The sequence below is a fragment of the Euprymna scolopes genome, chromosome 7 (assembly GCF_053919585.1).
Source record: "Euprymna scolopes isolate OS-2025 chromosome 7, ASM5391958v1, whole genome shotgun sequence".
In the NCBI taxonomy this organism is placed as follows: domain Eukaryota; kingdom Metazoa; phylum Mollusca; class Cephalopoda; order Sepiida; family Sepiolidae; genus Euprymna; species Euprymna scolopes.
This window is the reverse complement of record NC_136488.1, coordinates 124,405,902-124,427,353: the sequence shown is the minus strand read 5'-3', so window position 1 is coordinate 124,427,353 and position 21,452 is coordinate 124,405,902. Positions and strand designations below refer to the sequence as shown.

At 32.5% G+C, this 21,452-nt stretch overlaps 2 protein-coding genes across 2 annotated transcripts in view; one reads left to right on the top strand and one right to left on the bottom strand.

Moving 5' to 3' along the window:
• LOC145279928 (85/88 kDa calcium-independent phospholipase A2-like) overlaps positions 1-21,452 on the top strand; it is a 421,383-nt gene that overhangs the window by 350,494 nt on the left and 49,437 nt on the right. The window lies entirely within an intron of this gene.
• The window catches only part of LOC145279925 (uncharacterized), a 32,987-nt gene continuing 27,006 nt past the window's right edge, over positions 15,472-21,452 (bottom strand). The window contains exons 3-4 of the mRNA XM_080131492.1: positions 19,871-19,965; positions 15,472-15,871 (exon numbers count right to left, since the gene is read on the bottom strand). Of these exons, the coding sequence (XP_079987618.1) occupies positions 15,667-15,871; positions 19,871-19,965 (300 nt within the window). The 3' untranslated portion in view covers positions 15,472-15,666. The remainder of the gene's footprint in view (positions 15,872-19,870; positions 19,966-21,452) is intronic.

Sequence of the window (21,452 nt, the reverse complement as noted above, 5' to 3'; positions counted from 1 at the left end):
TCTCTCTCTCTCTCTCTCTCTCTCTCTCTCTCTCTCTCTGTGATAAAGTTCTCTCAGACTAAACTAAACTTCAAATGAAGTATTTGTCTACCTTTCTATGCAAAGAAAAGTTTATTTCAGCTAGCTACACTGAAGAAACACTCAACGGATCATGACCATGCAAAAAAAAGAAGAAAAGCCGAAGCCTGTGTTGCAACGAATGATGAACGGGTTAATAATGTTTATACACCCGCGACAGATCAGTATGCAACATTTGTTCAATATGGTTGCAACATTGTTTAATATGTTTACAACATTTGTTCAATACGTTTACAACATTTGTTCAATATGTTTGCAACATTTGTTCAATATGTTTGCAACATTTGTTCAATATGTTTGCAACATTTGTTCAATATATTTGCAACATTTGTTCAATATATTTGCAACATGTGTTCAATACGTTTGCAACATTTTTTCAATACGTTTGTAACATTTGTTCAATATGTTTGCAACATTTGTTCAATATGTTTGAAACATTTTTTCAATACGTTCGTAACATTTGTTCAATACGCTTGCAAAATTTGTTCGATATGTTTGCAACATTTGTTCAATACGTTTGTAACATTTGTTCAATATGTTTGTAGCATTTGTTCAATATGTTTGCAACTTTTGTTAAATATATGTGTAACATTTGTTCAATATGTTTGCAACATTTGTTCAATATGTTTGCAACATTTGTTCAATATATGTGCAACATTTGTTCAATACTTTTGTAACATTTGTTCAATATGTTTGCAACATTTGTTCAATATGTTTGCAACAGTTCAATATATGTGCAACATTTGTTCACTAGGTTTGGAACATTTGTTCAATACGTTTGTAACATTTGTTCAATACGTTTGCAACATTTGTTCAATACGTTTGTAACATTTGTTCAATACGTTTACAACATTTGTTCAATATGTTTGCAACATTTGTTCAATATGTTTGCAACATTTGTTCAATATGTTTGTAACATTTGTTCAATATGTTTGTAACATTTGTTCAATATGTTTGCAATATTTGTTCAATATATTTGCAACATTTGTTCAATATGTTTGCAACATTTTTTTAATACGCTTGTAACATTTGTTCAATATGTTTGCAACATTTGTTAATATGTTTACAACATTTGTTCAATACGTTTGTAACATTTGTTCAGTATGTTCGTAACATTTGTTCAATATGTTTGCAACATTTATTCAATATGTTTGCAACATTTGTTCAATATGTTTGCAACTTTTGTTCAATATGTTTGCAACATTTTTTTAATACGTTTCTAAAATTTTTTCAATATGTTTGCAACATTTGTTCAATACTTTTGCAAAATTTGTTCAATACGTTTGCAACATTTGTTCAATATGTTTGCAACATTAGTTCAATATGTTTGCAACATGTGTTCAATACGTTTGCAACATTTGTTCAATACGTTTGCAACATTTGTTCAATATGTTTGCAACATTTGTTCAGTATATTTTCAACATTTGTTCAATATGTTTGCAACATTTTTTTAATACGTTTCTAACATTTTTTCATTATGTTTGCAACATTTGTTCAATACTTTTGCAGCATTTGTTCAATACGTTTGCAACATTTGTTCAATACTTTTGCAACATTTGTTCAATACGTTTGCAACATTTGTTCAATATGTTTGCAACATTTGTTCAATACGTTTGCAACATTTGTTCAATATGTTTGCAACATTTGTTCAATATGTTTGCGCTACGATTCTAAATCAGTAAAATGCCAGAAGAGTAGAAAGCTGACTCATTCAGTTGTGTGTTCGGTAGTTCTGTTCGTGCACTCTGTAAACCCACGGCAGCGCAGTACTCTGCACGTGACGTCACAACCACCAGAACAAATGTACAACGTGCATTAAAGCGGACACTCCAACCGATGCTGGCCAGTCTTTTCATAAATCCTCTTCGGACGGAAAGCGTCTTCTAAACTTTTTCAAAACAAATCTTTTGAAAAAAAATATCTTATCTGTTTTTTCTTTCTGTCCCTTGTAATCCAAATACACAATTATGAATTGCCTTTTGCCAGAATAATCATATTAACATTAGATAACCAAAATTAAGCGACGTTGAGCCTAATACGAGATGGGTAAATATTTGGGAACACTAGGCATTGTATATATTCATGTAAGCATGTATGTATAATACCTCAAGGAGATTAACACCTCTGCCTTGGAAGTTCGAGGTCATCCTTGCACAAGGTGTAGCATCTGTTAGCCTCTCTTTGATATTCTGGAGGCTTGCCATACATAGGGTAGATGGAGTTTCTCGGACATGGCGAAGGAAATACATATAGGGAAAGAGATCTCTGCTGAAAAAAAAAATTGGGTACAGTAATTCATTGGTCCTGTAAGGCAATCTTCTAGTAATGGTGTCATAAACGAAATTTTTTAAAGTCAGTGCGGAAGTAGTAAGACCCAGAAAACTGTCATAATAATGCTCATGTCAATGCGCAATCTAGTTTAACTGGAAACAACGAATCATAAATAAAGCTAGTCTGAATACCGAGTGTTTTAGGTGAAATATGAAGTTTACCTTTGTTAGTTAAGAAACGAACAGTTGGGTTTTGGACGAGTAACTATCATACTCGAGAGGAGTAATCCATTTTAAATGAGGTTGTAAATTGTCGACCATCTGGTACCGGCCAGGCTGAAAGTCGTCTACATTACCGAGAACCTGTGTGTCAACATGATTATTCTAGCAAAAGGTAATTCAATATTTTATACTTAAACTAGCGAGGGTACCCGACGTTGTCCGGGTGTGGAGAGGTAGTGTCGTAAGAATATTGAAAAAAAATTAGACGCAGAAGGCAGCCTGGGTGAACAGAAGTGTGAAAAAAAAGTAGTAGGCAGGCAGACGACTCTTTATACCATGGTATTTTGTTGTAGACCTGTGCTAGGGTTCACAAATGAAAGAAACCACAAGTAGTGTAAAGTGTATAAAATATATGTATTTATCATAAAGAATACAGGAGCCACTAAAGTGGTATGAGAGGAACGTGTTCGTAGCATGCGGTTAAACATGGTATGAATGTCTCCATTTAGTCTCTTCAACCAGTGGTATTCATAGGACTGGTTGATTCCACTTAGTTCCCACAACACACCCGTCTCGAGCTTTTCATTCCCCTGGGATGATCGTATAGCTCTTTTTCCTGGGGTTGATCTCTATCGATTTTGTTTTCACGTATACGATGGGGGCTGCTCACTCACTATAGTAATTAGGGGTGAAAATCCCAGTGTTAATTAGTCTTTCCAATTCTTATTCAATTTTTCTCCTCGAAGCGAACGGTATGCTCCGTGGCTTTTTGAATATTGGTTTTGCTTCATCCAGCAATTCGAATCTCGCCTTTATTTTTGTGCAGCATCCAAGCTTTTTCAGAGAAAACACTTGGGAAAGATTTTTTGAGATCTTTTTGGGGTTTGTCGGCTTCGGCCGTTAGATTTTTGACTTTGTGACAGAAATCACTAATTGGCGAGTCTCATAATTCAAATTCCTGAATCCAATCGGTCCCGAATAAGTTCGTTGCGTTCCTTAGAACGAACACTTTTAGTTTTTTCGTAGTTCTTTTTAGTGACACATTAATAACTACCTCACCCTCGAAATTTATTTTTTCACCAGTTACCGATCTTGCGACTTTTTTCCGCCTTTGTGATCGTGAGCATTCCTATTCGCTTCCAGGTATGAAAATCTAAAATTGATAAATCCGACCCTGAATCGAACTGCAGTTTCATTTCTTTATTTCTGATTCTCACCGTAACATATTTTCTTATGTTCTCTGTTGGTGAAGGGTTCATTTTTGCAGTTTTTACGTAGCTCTTTTTTGCTACTTTTGCTCTGAAATATGAGACCTTGTGCCCTGCTCGCTTGCATAGGTCATATGTTATTTTCCTTTCGTACTGACATGCATTGTACCCATGAGGTCATCCACATTTGCTTACAAGGGGTCCTAGAATTTTGTATATCTTGATAATTTTGTGACGGGTTCTTTTTGTCTCTTCGTTGGTAATTGCTGGCGGGTGGGTGTCCTTTATTTTTTAAGCATATATTTTTTTAATGTTAGCGATACCTGCTTCCTCTATGTTTCGGGAATCTTGCTCCATTGCCACAAACCGCTGACAATCTCCAGGCAGTTTTTGAAGCGTCAAATCAGGTTCCAATTCCAATTTATTTAGAGCACGACGTCTTATATCGCTGTCTTTTGTGGCTATAAAACCTTGTGTGAATATTAAGCATTTGAAATTGTCCGCCGCTGATGACGACAATTTGAAATCGTCACAGTGTTTATTAACTATAGACGCAATAGTCGCATAGTCCTGAATCTCCTTACGTGTAAGAATGATGCATTTCCATCTTTTATTCTTATGAAAAAGGCTTCTTTTTGGACAGTATAACTCGATTAACTGTTTGACTGCCTCGTCAAACGATACTTTCGTTGGTTTTTCTTAGTAAAATGTAGTCCACGAATTTGTTATGTTCGGATGTACCTAACTTCCGTAGCAATAAACGAACCTTCTTTTGATCAGTCCATGCACTGCAATCAATTTTAAAAAGGGCTTCAAATCTTCTGAAATATGCCTCAAACGTTAGGTCTTCCTCAGGAGCATAGTGAAATGTATCAATAGCTGACCAAATCGTACTTTGGGAAAAAGCCGTGCTGGTTTCTTCTCCGCTGTCCTTATTCACTAAAACTTACGTTATCAAATCTATTTTTTTTATCTGACTGGTTTTATTGCTCTAAATGTAATTTTTTCAGTTCCAATATTTGTTTACTCATTTCTCTCTTTTCTCTGTCCTGTTTTTCCTGGAAGTATGTCATTAATTCTAACTGCTTTTCCAATATTTGTTCGTTCATTTTTTTTTCTCTTCTGTTTTTCCTCAAGGTACTTCATTAAATTTAACTGTTTCTTTTCCATTTGTTTTTTTTATTGTCAGTTGCATTTCGTCGTTTTGTTTCTGTATTGTCAATTGTTCTTCTCGGAACCTTTTTTCCAGTTCTAATTGTTGACTTTGTTGGAACTTCACCATTTCCAAAATCAGTTATGCAAAATTGTCCATTTTGTTTTTTGGATGGTTTAGAATTACTTAATATGACAAAATGAGTTTTTTTAGAAACACCACAATTCGTTGATTTACTTTTCCTATAGTACCAACTCTATAGAAAAGAAACATCTACAAATTTCGTACCTGGTTATTTAGGGGTGATTCGTACCACACGGCATTAACCTAATTTATAAAACTCATGTTTGTCCATGCATCTCCATTTTTTTTTCCAAAGTGCATCTCTTCCAAGACGCAAGATTGCAGAGCGGCATGAGGTGGGTCAAATGATTACCTTTTATTTTGTCAGGCCGTTGTTTTCTGGGGTTTTAGCTGGTATAATAGTTTCTAAGGATTCAAAATTGAAAATAAAAATGGAACTTGGCAAACGTAAGTCAACTATCGTGTTATTTGTGCGCATGAGCAAATATATATTTATATGTTAAAGTCGATTCATGTTTAACTATTTCTTATCCAATGCTATATAGAGCGCTATGTTTTGGTTTCGATTTAAGCTGATGGCACCAAAGTCATTTTTTATTTATTTTACTTTTGAAATCACCACCTGGTGTAATGGAGAACTGAGTAAGATGACGTGAGCTAGTCAGGAAGATTCATGACAATTACAAGTAGATGATGATGATGATGATGATTCCAGGTGAGAATCCTGGAACAGCTGAATCAAGAAACACAAAATATTGGGGGTTTATATAAGATGCTTCTTAATCTATAAATATAAAAGCGAAAATGTATGTATGTATGTATGTATGTATGTATGTTCGCTTTTCCCCCGATGTCCACGAAAAGCTTCTTTCAAACAAGCGCTTGCTCGCTTCACAACTTTTTAAAACTTTTATATCATCTATAAATTGTAATATCTACGAATTATCCACGGAGCTCGCCTCTCTATTTAATTTTATTCACTTTCAAACCTTAATTATTCCACATTTCCCGCATCGGCACGCGTTACATTTGCTTTTCGGTATAAAAAAAGCGAACCTCGACTCTAATCACAGGCCCAGAGCCGTTTTGTTCAATGTTGACTTCGTCATATCAGACTCTAGCTTTCATTTCGCTCCTTGTGAGCGGCTTTTTAAAAACAAACAAACTAATTTATTCAAAACTGTCCCGCACAAAATAACTGCTGAATACCTATCGCCGTCACGTCAATCAAAAACGCGCACCTGTTTTTTTTTTTAAATACTTTACTATTTTCCAACTGCGCGTCGTCAACGCTTCGGCTTTTTTCCACATACCCCGAAAAACACCCGGGCAACGCCGGGTACCCCTCGCTAGTCTATAATATAAATCTCACCTGTCTGTTTAAATGTATGTATGTATGTATGTATGTATGTATGTATGCCTAAAACTTTCGACACAGGCACCAGATTTTCACGAGATCGGTATCGTTTTGTGGCTCGACCCTACGGACGACAAATATCGAAAAATTGGCGAAAAACATTTATTTCTTCACCGTCAACTGGGCACCTTTCTACAGGGGGGGGGCGCCTTTTTCACTGATATTTTCGAAAGTCATCCTCTCTTTTCGATTGACTATCGTTAATTGAAACCTACGTCACGTCTATTTTGGCGATGGACGCAGCAGCAAAGACGTCACATTTTTCACGTTCTTTTCATCCTTCGTGGTACGGGTTCGAGCCTGCCTGCCTACTACCACTTTTTTTTAATCTCAACACACACCTTCAAACACCCGGGCAACGCTGGGCACCCAGGCTAATGATAATTAATAAATTGCAAGCTATTATTGGCACTAGTAATGGGAGAATTCCGATATTTTTTTTACCAATTCCAATGCAATCACCGATTCTGTTTTAGCTTTCCAATTCCGATGAAATTACCAACTTCGATTTCGATTCTTTTATTTTAATTTCTAAATACTGAGTTTTAGATGTATGTGTGTGTGTGTGTGTGTGTGTGTTTTTTTTAATTTTCAGATTACCGTAAAACCCTCCTAATGTGGGAATGTATTTTCGCAAGATTCACTATACTTGCGGGAGAGAGGGTGGGGCGTTGCGTACATTACACGAGTAGATTTTTGTAGCTATTTTTCTTGAATCTTTTTCTTGTAATAGTTTGAAAATAGTCATTTTATAAACTCATTGTGAGATTTTCATCTATATTTTTTATTTGTGCCATTTTTTTCCTATTTATCTACTATGTGTGCCATTTGACGGTGCTATTTATCCAAGTGTGATTTTTACCTAATATCGTTTTTATGATGTATAGCTCTAAATTTTAGATATAGTTTTAGTGGTAGTTAAAAAATTTTTTTTTGTCATTTTATCATTAGTACCACCAATGGAAAATTAAATTAAAAAAAAAAGAAGAGGAATTTTTGGAATCGGAAATTAGCCTAAAATTTTTCCGATTCTGATAGCCCAATAATTTCCGATTTTTTTTTATTCCCGATTCCGATTTCTCTGAATCATTTCTACGCTAATAGAAACGTCCCTTTCTAAAACAATCTTAGTAATTGTAATTTACTTCCTCGGGTAACGTTACCCAACACATTGTAGCCTCAGTCACAAGTAGACAAAGAATAGGAAAGAACTTCAACTCGGTTTTTCCCTGTTTTCACGCTCGTTAGGCTGTTAAGTCACCTACTCCTCTAACGTGCTCTCGAACGTTGTGCACGTCTATAACGTGATCTCGAACATCATCCACATTTCTAACGTGATCGTCCTCGCAGACTTGCATCCGCGCATCTGCGTTAGGTTACACCCGCATGCCCATCTCCAGTAGTGGAGCATAATTGAATGGCTATCAGAAGGATCATTTTTTCAAGTATAGATCGCACATACCAATAGAGAATGTTATCAACAACCAGTCCGAATGAGTCTATGTAATTCTAAAGTAGGTGACGGTCTTGATTCGGTCGTGCTCCGTGCAATTCCATGAGCTCGTCCCTCCCAGGTTTTACCTTTTTTTATTGAGAAGGAGTTAGTTTATTGCAAATCATTAATTTTTGTGGATTATTCTATCACTCCTGAATGCATATCAATCTTGACGCAACACTCTACCTGTATAAAAGAACAAAACCAACTTCGAAATCTAGTGGAAGATATCTTATTCTTTTTCCTACAACCCCTTTCTTACAAAAGAGACGTTACTTTCATGGCAGCTGCTTGGCTGAGCTCCAATCTCACACGTTCCTTGTATGCTGGCTTTTCAATCCCAACCTTCCGATATTGTATTATATCGTTGTTCATTAGTAAGAATCCTGCTGTAGGTATGGCCTTGTGCCAATCGCTTTTACTTGTACATCTCGTCTCCCTTGCGACCGTAGTAATATTGATCGCCTGCTTTAGAATGAATAGACAAAAAAAAAAGGTGGGGGGAAACAAAATGGCGACATTACTGAGATAATGAATTTATTATTAATTTTTTTCAATGTCACACTGTAGAGATAAGGTAATCTCGTGATTGTATTGTTAAAGAAAGCAATAACAAATACAAATAAACTGGATAAGATAAACAATTTATTTATCACTAATTGTATTCTTTTATAAATATAATCATACCTGACACCGATTCTGAATGTTCACGGACGCTAGATAAGATGCGTAAATAAAATATTTACTTCAAGTCTCCAACTTTTTGCATAGATTAAAAAAAAAAAAAATGGTCGAATTTCGAATCACGATTATTTAGCTCTAACATTATTATGCCATGGAAGTTTATTTAGCCTTTTTTTTTCTCTCCAGATATTCACATAACTAAACGAAATCTAAAAGTTCCTTAATGCTGAACGCCTTAGGGAATCTTTTGCAGAATAGCCCCGCAAAAAATATTCTCGCCAGACATTTAGCGAAAATATACATGAAAGTAAAAAATATATACAAGTAAAAAAGAACATTTTATTATTTACTCTTGTTTATTTGTACAAATAAAGACGTTTCTCTTATATTTCTTCATCCACATAAACTCACATATATAATTGTTCACCATGCCGCGATGCGTTCCACAGAAGCGTTTATTCTGCATTTTGTGCACCCTATCCAGAGTCATGCCTTAACACGACTCGCCAAGTAGGTCAAAGACTGTTCGCACACTACGCATAAGTCGCGGGACTAATATATATATATATATATATATATATATATATATATATATATATATATATATATATGTATACATATCTAAGAACACTGCCAGACATATGATTAACCTTTGTGTGAAATTTGCAAAAGATAGGCTCAGCCGTTTCGGAACTAATGAGGAAGGAGCTCTCTCTCTCTCTTTCACACACACAAACTGACTTTATATAATAGAGATTTGTGTGTGCATGTGTGAGTTACAGAAGATTAAAACAACATCGGTACCATCGGTTTTAGAGAGACTACAGACCCCGTTTGTTTGGATTTGAAACCAACGGTACCAATGTTGTTCTGATCTTTTGCAACATCTATATAAGTAAATATTACGTCATTAATTTCGAATTTTTCTTAATAATGCAGCATTCTATTGGAATTCTCATTTCTGAATAACTGACGCACGCAACACAACAACCGATGCATGGAAACAGTAGCTACCCCTCCCCCCATCAGAAACATCAATCATGGGATGTGAGAACTAAAGGACAAACGGTGACAATCTAGTAATTCTCACTATATCTTATTTGCACTTAAGTTGTGGAGATCTTCACTTGGTAGTTATCATCATTCAGTTGTCAATCTATCTCATTAATCCTTATCCTCGTGTGATAAGTCGATGTGACGCATTAGTTAATATTTTGATAAGTGATGACGCATTAGTTAATATATAATTCTTTGTGAAATCAGTTGATGCGGTTCCCATACAACTTTAGAAGATTGGTGGCGAATGCTGGCATCAATATTGAATTCTTCATAAAGCCTTATGCAATATATATTGTTTTCATATTTCATACTCTTGTGAGAAATGTGTGTTCAAAAATAAATTACGACCAATATATAAAAGGGAGTTACTTTTCAATCGCCCTCTAAATTAAAGCTACCTAGTAACAAAAACTGCTTCAGAGGATAGTGCTCCAAAATTCAAGTCAAATGTTATTGTTGTTGTAGTAGTAGTAGTAGTAGTAGTAGTAGTAGTAGTAATAATAATATTAAATAATAATAATAATAATTATAATAGATGATAAATAATAATAAAAAATAATATTAATGATAATAATAAATAATAAATAATAATTGAGTATTTGGTATGACTCGATCCAGCACATTAACGAACACTGTAATAATTATGCGAATAACTATCAGATTTAATGTTACTATTTGAACGATCAAAAAGGTGTTGTTTTTTATATTTATTTCATTACGTCATTGAATTAGGTTATCAAATTACGTTATTAAATTAGGTTATTGAATTACGTTATTGAATTACGTTATTGAATTGCGGTATTGAATTACGGTATTGGATTAGGTTATCAAATTACGTTATTGAATTATGTTATTGAATTACGGTATTGAATTACGTTATCAAATTACGTCATTGAATTACGGTATTGAATTACGGTATTGAATTACGTTATCAAATTACATAATTGGATTACGGTATTGAATTACGTTATCAAATTACGTTATTGAATTATGGTATTGAATTACGTTATCAAATTACGTTATTGAATTACATTATTGGATTACGGTATTGAATTACGTTATCAAATTACGTTACTGAATTACATTATTGAATTACATTATCAAATTACGTTATTGAATTATGTTATTGAATTACGGTATTGGATTACGGTATTGAATTATGTTATTGAATTACAGTATTGAATTATGTTATTGAATTACGGTATTGGATCACGTTATTAAATTGTGTTATTGAATTACACTATTGAATTACAGTATTGAATTACGGTATTGAATTACTTTATCAAATTACGTTATTGAATTATGTTATTGAATTACGTTATTGAATTACGGTATTGAATTAAGTTATTGGATTACATTATCGGATTATGTTATTGAATTAAGTTATTGGATTATGTTATTGAATTACGGTATTGAATTACGGTATTGGATTACGTTATTAGATTATGTTATTGAATTATTGTATTGAATTACGGTATTGGATTACGTTATTGGATTACGTTATTGTATTAAGTTATCGGATTATGTTATTGGAATACGTTATTGGATTACGTTATATGATTTTATTGGATTAAGTTATTGGATTCTGTTATTGGAATACGTTATTGAATTACGTTATCGGATTACGTTATCAAATTACCTTCTTGAATTACGTTATTTGATTACCTTATTGAATTACGTCATTGGATTATCTTATTGGATTGCATTACGAAATTGCATACTAATCTTCACTTTTTTAAACTTGAAAATGGTCCTATTTAATTTCATTATGCCAACTTTCTATTTCTGAACATTGATTTTTTAATCGGTAAAAAATGAAAATAAAAATTTAATCAGAATATATATATATATATATATATATATATATATATATATATATATATATATATATATATATATATATATTATTCCTTAATTGGAATTCATTTTTTGAGATGAGCATTATATATTGATTTATTTTTATTTCGGACTATTAGTCTCATCTTTATTAGTTGTTGTTTTTTTTTAATCTTTTTATTGGTTCACAACGTTTCGGCCAACTTCCTCTGGCCTTCGTCAGGTGGTAACCGCGACGGATAGGAACTTCGAATCTCCTAACTACATTCTCTGCCATCCGTAGTTGTTGTCGTCTCACCACATTTTCACAAATTAACCTCTGGCACGCTTTGGGTGGGATTGCCAGAGGTTAATTAGTCAAATTAACCTTTGGCAATCCAACCCAAAGCATGCCAGAGGTTAATTGGTGAAAATGTGGTGAGACGACAACAACTACGGATGGCAGTGATAGCTGAGAATGCAGTTAGGAGATTCGAAGTTCCTATCCGTCGCGGTTACCACCTGACGAAGGCCAGAGGAAGTTGGCGAAACGGTGTGAACCAATAAAAAAGATAAAAAAAAACAACAACTAATAAAGATGAGACTAATAGTCCGAAATAAAAATAAATTAACAGAAAATATATAATTAAAAAATCCGCCAAAGTTTTCAAAATTGGATATTAATATCACAGGTACCGAATCTTTTATCCAATTTCTAGAAATCTGGAAACGCCAGAAAATCGTTTTACATTGATTAATTCTGAATGTCATCCGTTGCTCGACCGCTTTGTTTTGGTCTTAACGTCGATTGAAACAGATTAAACCTTCAAACAAATAAACACACATCTAAACATGTGTCAAGTGGTTAACTAAATTACTTTTCCTCCTTTATTTTTTTTATCTAATACTGTGCAAATTGTTTAGCAAGTCGATGGCATAACTTTGAGATTATGTTATATACATATGATAGGTTCGTAAACGCTTGGTTTCGGAAATAGTATAGGCCATTGACACGAATACTCATTGACAATCTTCATCGTAAACATCTAACACGTACAATGTATGCAGTAGTATGTTGCTATTTCTGCTAAACATTATCTCTGTGATAGTATCACCGATGAAATAATCCCCGGCATTGTGTTGTTATATACACCAGAAGGACCATGAAAATATAAAACCAAACAAATATAAAAGCCGTTGGGGCTCCAATTGTTATATAGCCGGGTGAGTATATATAAACAGCATCTATTAAGCAGATGTATCTTTAACGTTGTGATATGTACATTGTGTCGTCTAGTTTTTAAAATGTTTTTCTATTGTATGTATGTAAAATGTTTATTGTGGGCGCAACCGCTTTTTCACAAATGCACTTAATTAACAAACGTGACACAAACTTTTACCGATAGCTTTCCTTACAGTCAAACGAGAGCAATATGTCTCCTTGTCTCAGACCAAAAGGACTACATGCCTTCTTATTTGTCCAAACCCTAAAAGAATGTCATAGCAGCTAGTTGTATTTTATCGGAGTTTTGTATATTTGTCGGAGTTTGGCACGCAGAGTCTCTTTCTATATTTTCACTCGTTCCTCTTTCTACTTCCAACAGGGTCGTCCACACGTCTTTTCGCCAACGCGTTTCTCATCAACTCATTAGTATGATCTCTGCTAACTCTATTGCGTCAGCAAAGGATACCATATCACGTATCGTACACGTAAGCTAAAACCTTATTCACTTAACCAAATTTAAATCCACTTTAAAATTCCTAAATCGACTTTGTTTATTTTATTTCTGAATTAAATCCCTGAATAAACATTCCAAGCTGTAAATGCATATTTTCCAAAATCTAATTGTTTTATTTTTCTAATAATAATCGACCAGGTTACCCAACGTTGCCTGGTTAATATCTAACACAATTAAAAATCTGAGCGTTGCGTTCGATAGGGAAACCTTTGATATCCAACATGGAGTATTGATAGGTATCCTGCGAATGTTGGCCTAGGTCTATTTCAGGTAGTAGACATAGGTAAATAAATATGATTGCCACAAAACTACGATCACGCAGTAGGAGAAATGAACCACAGAGGAAATTAGATTATTAAAGGATTGCTATTACAATAGCAACTCAAACAGAAGTCTTGGGTACATGTATAGAACATGTCTTGGGTACATGTATAGAACATAATTGATTTTATTCACGTACCCTTTATAATGGTATAACTATTAGTGTGTACTATTTAAAAATAGGATTTTATAGAGTTCGTTTTATTCGCTCTATTGTATTTTTATTCCAATATATAATTAATATAGTAAATAAAAAATAATTTGCATGTCGCATAAAGACGATACACGCACAGATAGAGTGGAGTAAAAAGATATACCATATTTGAAGTCCGTACTGTGTGAACTAGGCGGAGCTATTTTAATCGGTAGACTAGTATATATCGTTTTATTTTATTTATCAATTATTAGGTGTAGTGTATCTAACCGGCGTTTATTATGATTTGTTGTTTCGCTTTCTCTTTTTACCAAATTATTATTTTTAAATATGATTTTAAAACTAAATATAATTATTACGATAAGATTTGGTTAGCAAATTATCAATTGCACTCAATTATGATAAAATTGTAACTAACTGTTCTAACATATTTTAAGCGTTTTCATTGGCTAATATTTGTTAAGCTAAATGTTGTTTTGACCTCTAATTATAAAATCATTGGACATAAATATCTCCCAAAACTGGCAATGTTTTAATACATGAAAATTTGTTTAAAATTGTAACGCGAGAAATAGTTTTTTTAATCGACAGTTTAAATACTTCAAAATTTCTCTCAAATTTCAAAGTATCACGAAATGTCATCATTACTATTTAACTATTAACAAAAAGATTAAAATGGCTGACCATTTTTTACAAAGAAACGAAATGCATTCTGGTGAATTTAATTATATAATAATAATCATTTACTAGGACTCAAAGTTTATTTTCATGTTTTACATTATTTTAACAGGAAGGTCACCAGACTTACGCCTCTATGACCTTTTTCGTTTGGGGATATGTAGAAGAAAAATATTTCCGGCATCAAACTCTTAAAGTATGAAAAATTACCAAAGAAGAGATCGGCGAAATTCCACCAGAAATAACTATGGCGTATTTACAGTAATTTCTGTGAACTTCCGGAAAATACGCCATCAATGTATTGCAATTTATGACCGCCATTTATGACCGCCATTTATAACCGTCATTTATCTGATATCATTAATAAAAGACATTAAATTACAACAATAAATAATATGCTTTTTATAGATATAATCAATTTATTTCTGCGTTTTTTTTTTTTTGTTTTTTTTAATTTCTTTTAATAGTTATTTAACCTGTGGGTCATCTTAATGTTACACCTTGTATTTTAAGAATTTTAAGTGGCATCTCAATATCAATATCAATATTATTTCTGGTGGAATTTCGTCGATTTCTTCTTTGATCAATCATAACCCTGATTTAAAATTTTATTAATTTACTTCTGTTAATAAAAAAATATGGACTTGTATAGATAAATGATCTTTTAGTCCGACGCATTTCAGGTGAAAACATTATTACATACTTACGTGCCATGTCGAAATCGGTATAATATTAAAAAAAATTACGAAAAATTGCGCAGTAGAAAAATAATTACAAGTAAAAATAGAATTCATCGAATTATCGAGTTTTATCGTATTTTTTTTATTGTGGAAGAGTTGAGCGACCAATTCAATATGAAAAAACTGATTTATTTCCCTTGACTTAAATTAAGAGTCCGACATTTTTAAACACATTATGTCAGAATCTAATTGTGGATGATTTTTTTTAAAAATGCATCTAGTACATCTTTTACTGTTTTATTGTTTGTCATTTTTAGAATTTATACTAGCTTCGACTTAACACATAAGTGCGTAATAATGTTTCCCCTGAACTACATCGGTTTAAAACATCACCAATTTACACAAACACCAAAATATATTTATTTACCACCTATAGTTTTTATTATATGTATGCATTAAAACTGTATTCAGAAATCTCGAATATTCAGAAATCTGGAACACTTCCGGTCCTAAGCTTCTCGAATATTTAATTCAGTACACGTAACATAAAAAAATACAATATGAGTTGCTTTCTTTGTTCAGGACAATTTTTTTTTTTAATTCAAGGGCTTATTTCTTTCCCTGAAAATAAACCTTTAAGAAATCTTTGTAGGAAATTTGTCCATCGTTATTTGAGTCCATCGCATCAACTTTCACTGCCATCTCTGGACTATAAATCCCCATCTCTTTTAAATCTTGTATGACGTCAGTTTTGAAAGCGTTTCCGCTGTTATCCTTGTCAAATTTCTTGAACAGGTCCCTCAAGATACTTGTCCTGAAAAATAAATTAAAGATTTTAATACACGTTAGCGCCATTTGTTGATACATTTTTTGAGAAAGGGTTATCTAAGCTGTGATTGGTTCAGTAAGATCACGTGATAGGTAAGGGCAAAGGACCTTCAAAATAGTCTGTTAACTTAAAACAATGGTTGAGACAATGTTCTAGGTCGCCATAAAGTATAAAATGATAATTTATCCTGATAATAAATGAACGCATCCAAATATAAAAAAAAAGGATGACTGTTTACACATGCCTTAGCAGCAGTATGTTTATGACATAACATCATATACATGTGTCATGAAATATATATTTCAGAATTCGTCTGTTTGGTCAGTTTGTAGCAGAAACATGCGACAGCAACAACATTGTTCTAATGACTCGCCATTATGATTTTGAATCTGTGTTTAATTTCTAACCTCGTCACTGATTGATGCGAGCATCTAACTTCCTTTCTGGCTTGCTCAATCAGGGACCATCTCTCATGCGAGATGAGCACGTGAGGAGAGATTATAAAAGGGATAGCAAACCGATTATTTTATTTTTCCGTTCTAATGAAACGAGACTGACATCATCATCTATGTTGCTCGAACAAACAACGAAAATCTCTCTATTGAGATGCAACAAACCACCTCGGATCTCTGGGTTCGACAAGAAAACTCTAGAAGCTAACATGGCGACCAGCAACACACACATACACACACATATATAAATAGTTTATATATATATATATATATATATATATATATATACATTTGTGTGTGTATGTGTGTGTGTTAGCGTTTGTGTTCCTTTGATAGAAGCACCCCCTTTCTCTCTCTCATTTGTTCTCTCTTTTTCATTTCTCTCTATTCATGTCTTTCTATCTCTCTCTAACTCTTTATCTCTGTCTATATCCATTCTTTTAAATTGTATCTATCTCTTTCTCGTTATATATATATATATATATATATATATATATATATATATATATATATATACATATATATATATATAGGTGTGTGTGTGTGTGTGTGTGTGCGTGTTAAGGTTTGTGTTCCTTTGATAGAAGCGCTGATTGAGTTTGAATAAAATAAATACGTATCATATACGTTCGAAGCCAAAACAATGCATTATTACAAAATAAACAGATATTTATTTTGTTTGAAATTCATAAATATATTTCGAAGATACACTTCATAGTATGTCTTTCTTTTTGGGGATGAAGTAAAGATTAGACACCCCGTAGCAGAAAGACGAATACTGGCGCATATTTCAAGTGACACCGGTTATTCGATCATGACATTGCCGTTGGTTGTTTGTAAACACGTCAAATAGCAAATTTTTTAAAAAATATATTTACAAAACTTTTTAAAATTTAAAAGAAAAAAATATATATTTAGAAAACATTTTTTTTTAATATTAAATATTTACAAAACTTTAAAAAAAATACATTTAAATAAATGGGTGTCTTCTTGCGTGCGTTTTTTAAAATATATTTACAGAACTTTTTAATAAACTACTACTACTACTACTACTACTACTACTACTACTACTACTAATAATAATAATAATAATGATAATAATAATATAAATAAATGGTAAATTCTTAGAACGTGCTCGAGCATATTATAAACATCCTAACCCCCTATGTTAAGAATGGCTTTCAGAATAAACACTCCCAACCTCAAAAGCCGTTTTTAACATAGGGAGGTTGAGGGTGTTTATTCCGAAAGCCGTTCTTAACATGGGGTGGTTGGTGGTGTTTATACTACGCTGGGGCAGATCGTAAAATAATACCAAATAAATAAATAAATAAACCGACGTTATAACTAAGAATTTTTAATGATGTCAATTAAAAAATACATAATTTAAAAAAAATTTAATAAAATTATTATAACCACACTTTTTAATGGCAGAAACAAATATAAAATGACTAACTTGTTCGCATTTTTGTGACCAAAATTAATTTTTATGTACAGTGTTTTTTTCTTCCTTTGCGCGTTTTTTTACAATTCAATATTTATTTAAAGTGCGATGTATGTAGGTGGTCCGTGAAGGAGAAATCCTTCTAGACCGAGGCAATTTTTATGCATAATAAAATCACAAGTATAAGCAACAAGTATAAACAACCGAGATTTAAGAAAATTCACATATTTTTTATAACTTTTATTTTTATAAAGATGAAGGATAGTATCACAAGATACAAATCTTTTAATGATTTTCATTTTTATTTTAAAAAAAATGCTATTTACTTACTTCTCCACAAGAGCAAATTAAAAACAATTTTTATTATAATTATAATTATTATTATTAGTTTTATTGAAAAATTCTGTAAATATATTAAAAAACGCACTCAGAAAGACACATTTATTTAAATATATTTTGTTAAATTTACGTTCGTTTTGTTACTTACACTAAAAAGTTTTGTGTAAATAGAAAAAAGTTTGTTTTTTTTTAATCCTGAAAAGTTTTGTAAATATTTAATATTAAAGAAAGTGTTTTGTAAATATACATTTTTTCTTTAAATCTTGAAAAGTTTTGCAAATATATTAAAAAAAAAAAAAACTTGCTCGCGAACATTCGACCATGCCTGCTGTTTGACGGGTGTACAACGGCAATGTCAAGGTCGAACAACAGGTGTCACTTGAAATGTGCGCCAGTGGGTATCTAATCTTTACTTGATCCCTTTTTTTTTTGCCATGTTGTTGTTGTGGCATAGAATCAGTAGAAGTCCATTTATTGTTTTTACGGTGGTCTTTAAAAATTTTAAAAGACTACCGTTAAAACAACAAACGGACTTCTACTGATTCTATGCTACAACAACAACACGGCAAAAACAAGAAAGAAAGACATACTGATGATGAAGTGTATCTTTGAAATATATTTATAAATTTCGATATAAATAAATATCTGTTTATTTTGTAATAATGCGTTGTTTTGGCTTCAAACGTATCTAATACGTATTGATTATATATATATATATATATATGTATATATATATATATATATATATATATATTACTTCAAATCTTTAGATTAATCTTGGATTGGAGTTCTGTGATGTATGAGAATTTTGTTATAAAAACTTGGATCACACACGTGTATAAACACGTGTAGAAAGTTTTTATTCTAAATTGTTATTAATCATCTACGGATGTAATTGAATTTAATGATTTACATATTTATACACACACACACACACATATATATATATATATATATATATATATATATATATATATATATATACTAGCAAAAGTACTAGTCGTTGACTGGCTTCAAAAACAGCCTACAGAAAATGGACTCTGATTTATGAAAGTATTATAGGTTATGAAAAGAAAGGATTATACGCGCCTGGTCCACAAGTATGGAAATAAAAAAATAAAAAATGAAAAAAAAAAAAAAACGTTTACAAGGGTTTTTGATATAGATGTACATAATAATACTCTGATAAGTATGTTTCAATTCAAATAGGGATGGCATAATAAAATTGCGAGGTCTGCGTTCGCGCCTGGCCTCCATAGACTTTTCATAGCTATCTGTGTAAGTATACTTTAATAATTATGTTTCAGTTTGAAGATATATGGTATAATAAAATTATGGGGTGTTCGTTCGCGCTTGACCTCCATAGAATGGAAATATGTCACAAAATTTAACAAGAATTTTTAATATAGATCCACAGAATATTGTGATAAGTGTTTCAGTGTGAACAGGTATGGTATAATAAATGATGGGGGTTATCTATTTTATTTTTACTTTCATCATATTTTGCTTTGGTTTGGATACTCTCAAATTCAAAGCTATCTCTTTACAACCCTTCCTTTTCATAACCTATCATACTTTCATAAATCAGAGTCCATTTTCTGTAGGCTGTTCTTGAAGCCAGTCAATGACGGGTACTTTTGCTAATATATATATATATATATATATATATATATATATAAATATATTTCTCCTGCAATGTCGGCATTACAACAGAACAGATGTCCCTAACATAAATTGTTAAGTGCTTACCCTTCCAGGAATTCTTTGTCTTCTTTCATCGCTTCCACGTAATCTGTTTGTCTTATAATGGCATCTCCATCCGTATCAACTTCCTTCATTTTCATCTGAAATTTGAAAACAAAAATATTGCAATTGAACCACTTTATTCGTTCTCTTGTCTTTCTATTGAGGATAGGGACCACTTGCCAATTATTTGGGACCCATACTTCAACCCCTTGATTCCCGCCTGAAAAAGGCAACGACAAGGGATTGACTACCAGCCATCTTTAATCTAAAGTATTTCTTGTTGATCAGTCTGGAAAGAAAACTGTTTGAAAATAGATCATAAGACAACACGTTCGTTCAGTTCATTTGATCTTTAGAAAAAAAAAAGCAAACAAAAAAAACAAACAATCTCAGTGAACTATGGTCGTTTTAAGGACTAAAGACGAAGGTTATCCCTCCAGCGGTATGTAATCAGCAGACCATATACAGCATTAGTACAGCCCAAAAAGCATGCGTTGCTATTGACTGATCCCATAAGCACGTGCTTGCGGTTGGCTAGTAACGATGAATTAGCGACTTTTCAAAATTCACCGATCGACCAGAAATCGAATCATAAAAGGTTATATGAGTTGCTTTCTTTCTTGAGACAAAAAAAAAAAGGAACGGAATTTGAAAAGTATCCAGATCAAGTAATGAAGTAATAGAAACCACGTGGATTACGACGTTCGCTCAAAAAGTAAAGCCTTCTATTTTATAACTAGCAAAATCAAAAGGCAGAAAACGATAGGAATGGTAACATTAAAATAGGCGACCTTTTGTGCTCTAGAGTTTATTCTTCTACATAGTCACCACCATTCTCAATGCACTTTTTGCCAGGAACTCAATGACGCATCTGACATTTCTTAGAGTCTTACACCATAAAATATCTTCAACAGAGTGATGAAACTTTCATGAATGCATATGTTCAGTCATCATAATAATACAATTTGCAATCCCCTCTAATCCATTCAGACGATATAAAAAATAGAACGTTCCTTTTATGTATATTGCTTTTTATTATAGAGTAGAATATCACTGCACTTATGAATATAATTTGAATGAAACAGAAAGAAATGTTATGCCGTGTTTATATATATATATATATTCATTCAACACACACACACACACACACACACACACACACACATATATATATATATATATATATATATATATATATATATATATATAGGCTGACCCCTAAAAACGCAATAATCCAGCAGTCGTGCGAGATGGTCCGGTGGTAGAAGTTTAGGCTTCACGTGTCGAAACACGTCTCAGTCGATAATTATATTTAAAAAATAATACATATGCCGCTCCCCATTTGGAAGTATTAAATTGGTCAAGGGAAAATTATTTCCAACTCGCATTTAGGTAAAAATGCACTTTTGTATAAATAATTGAATCTATTCAAAAAGTATCACTAACAAAAACAAACATTTATATAAAAAACGCGATAATCCAGCAAGATGGTCCGGTGGTAAGGGTTTAGGCTTCTTATCATGGGGTCCTGATTTCGAATCTCACTAGATTCAGTCACTCTAATGAGTAGTAGACTACGAAACAC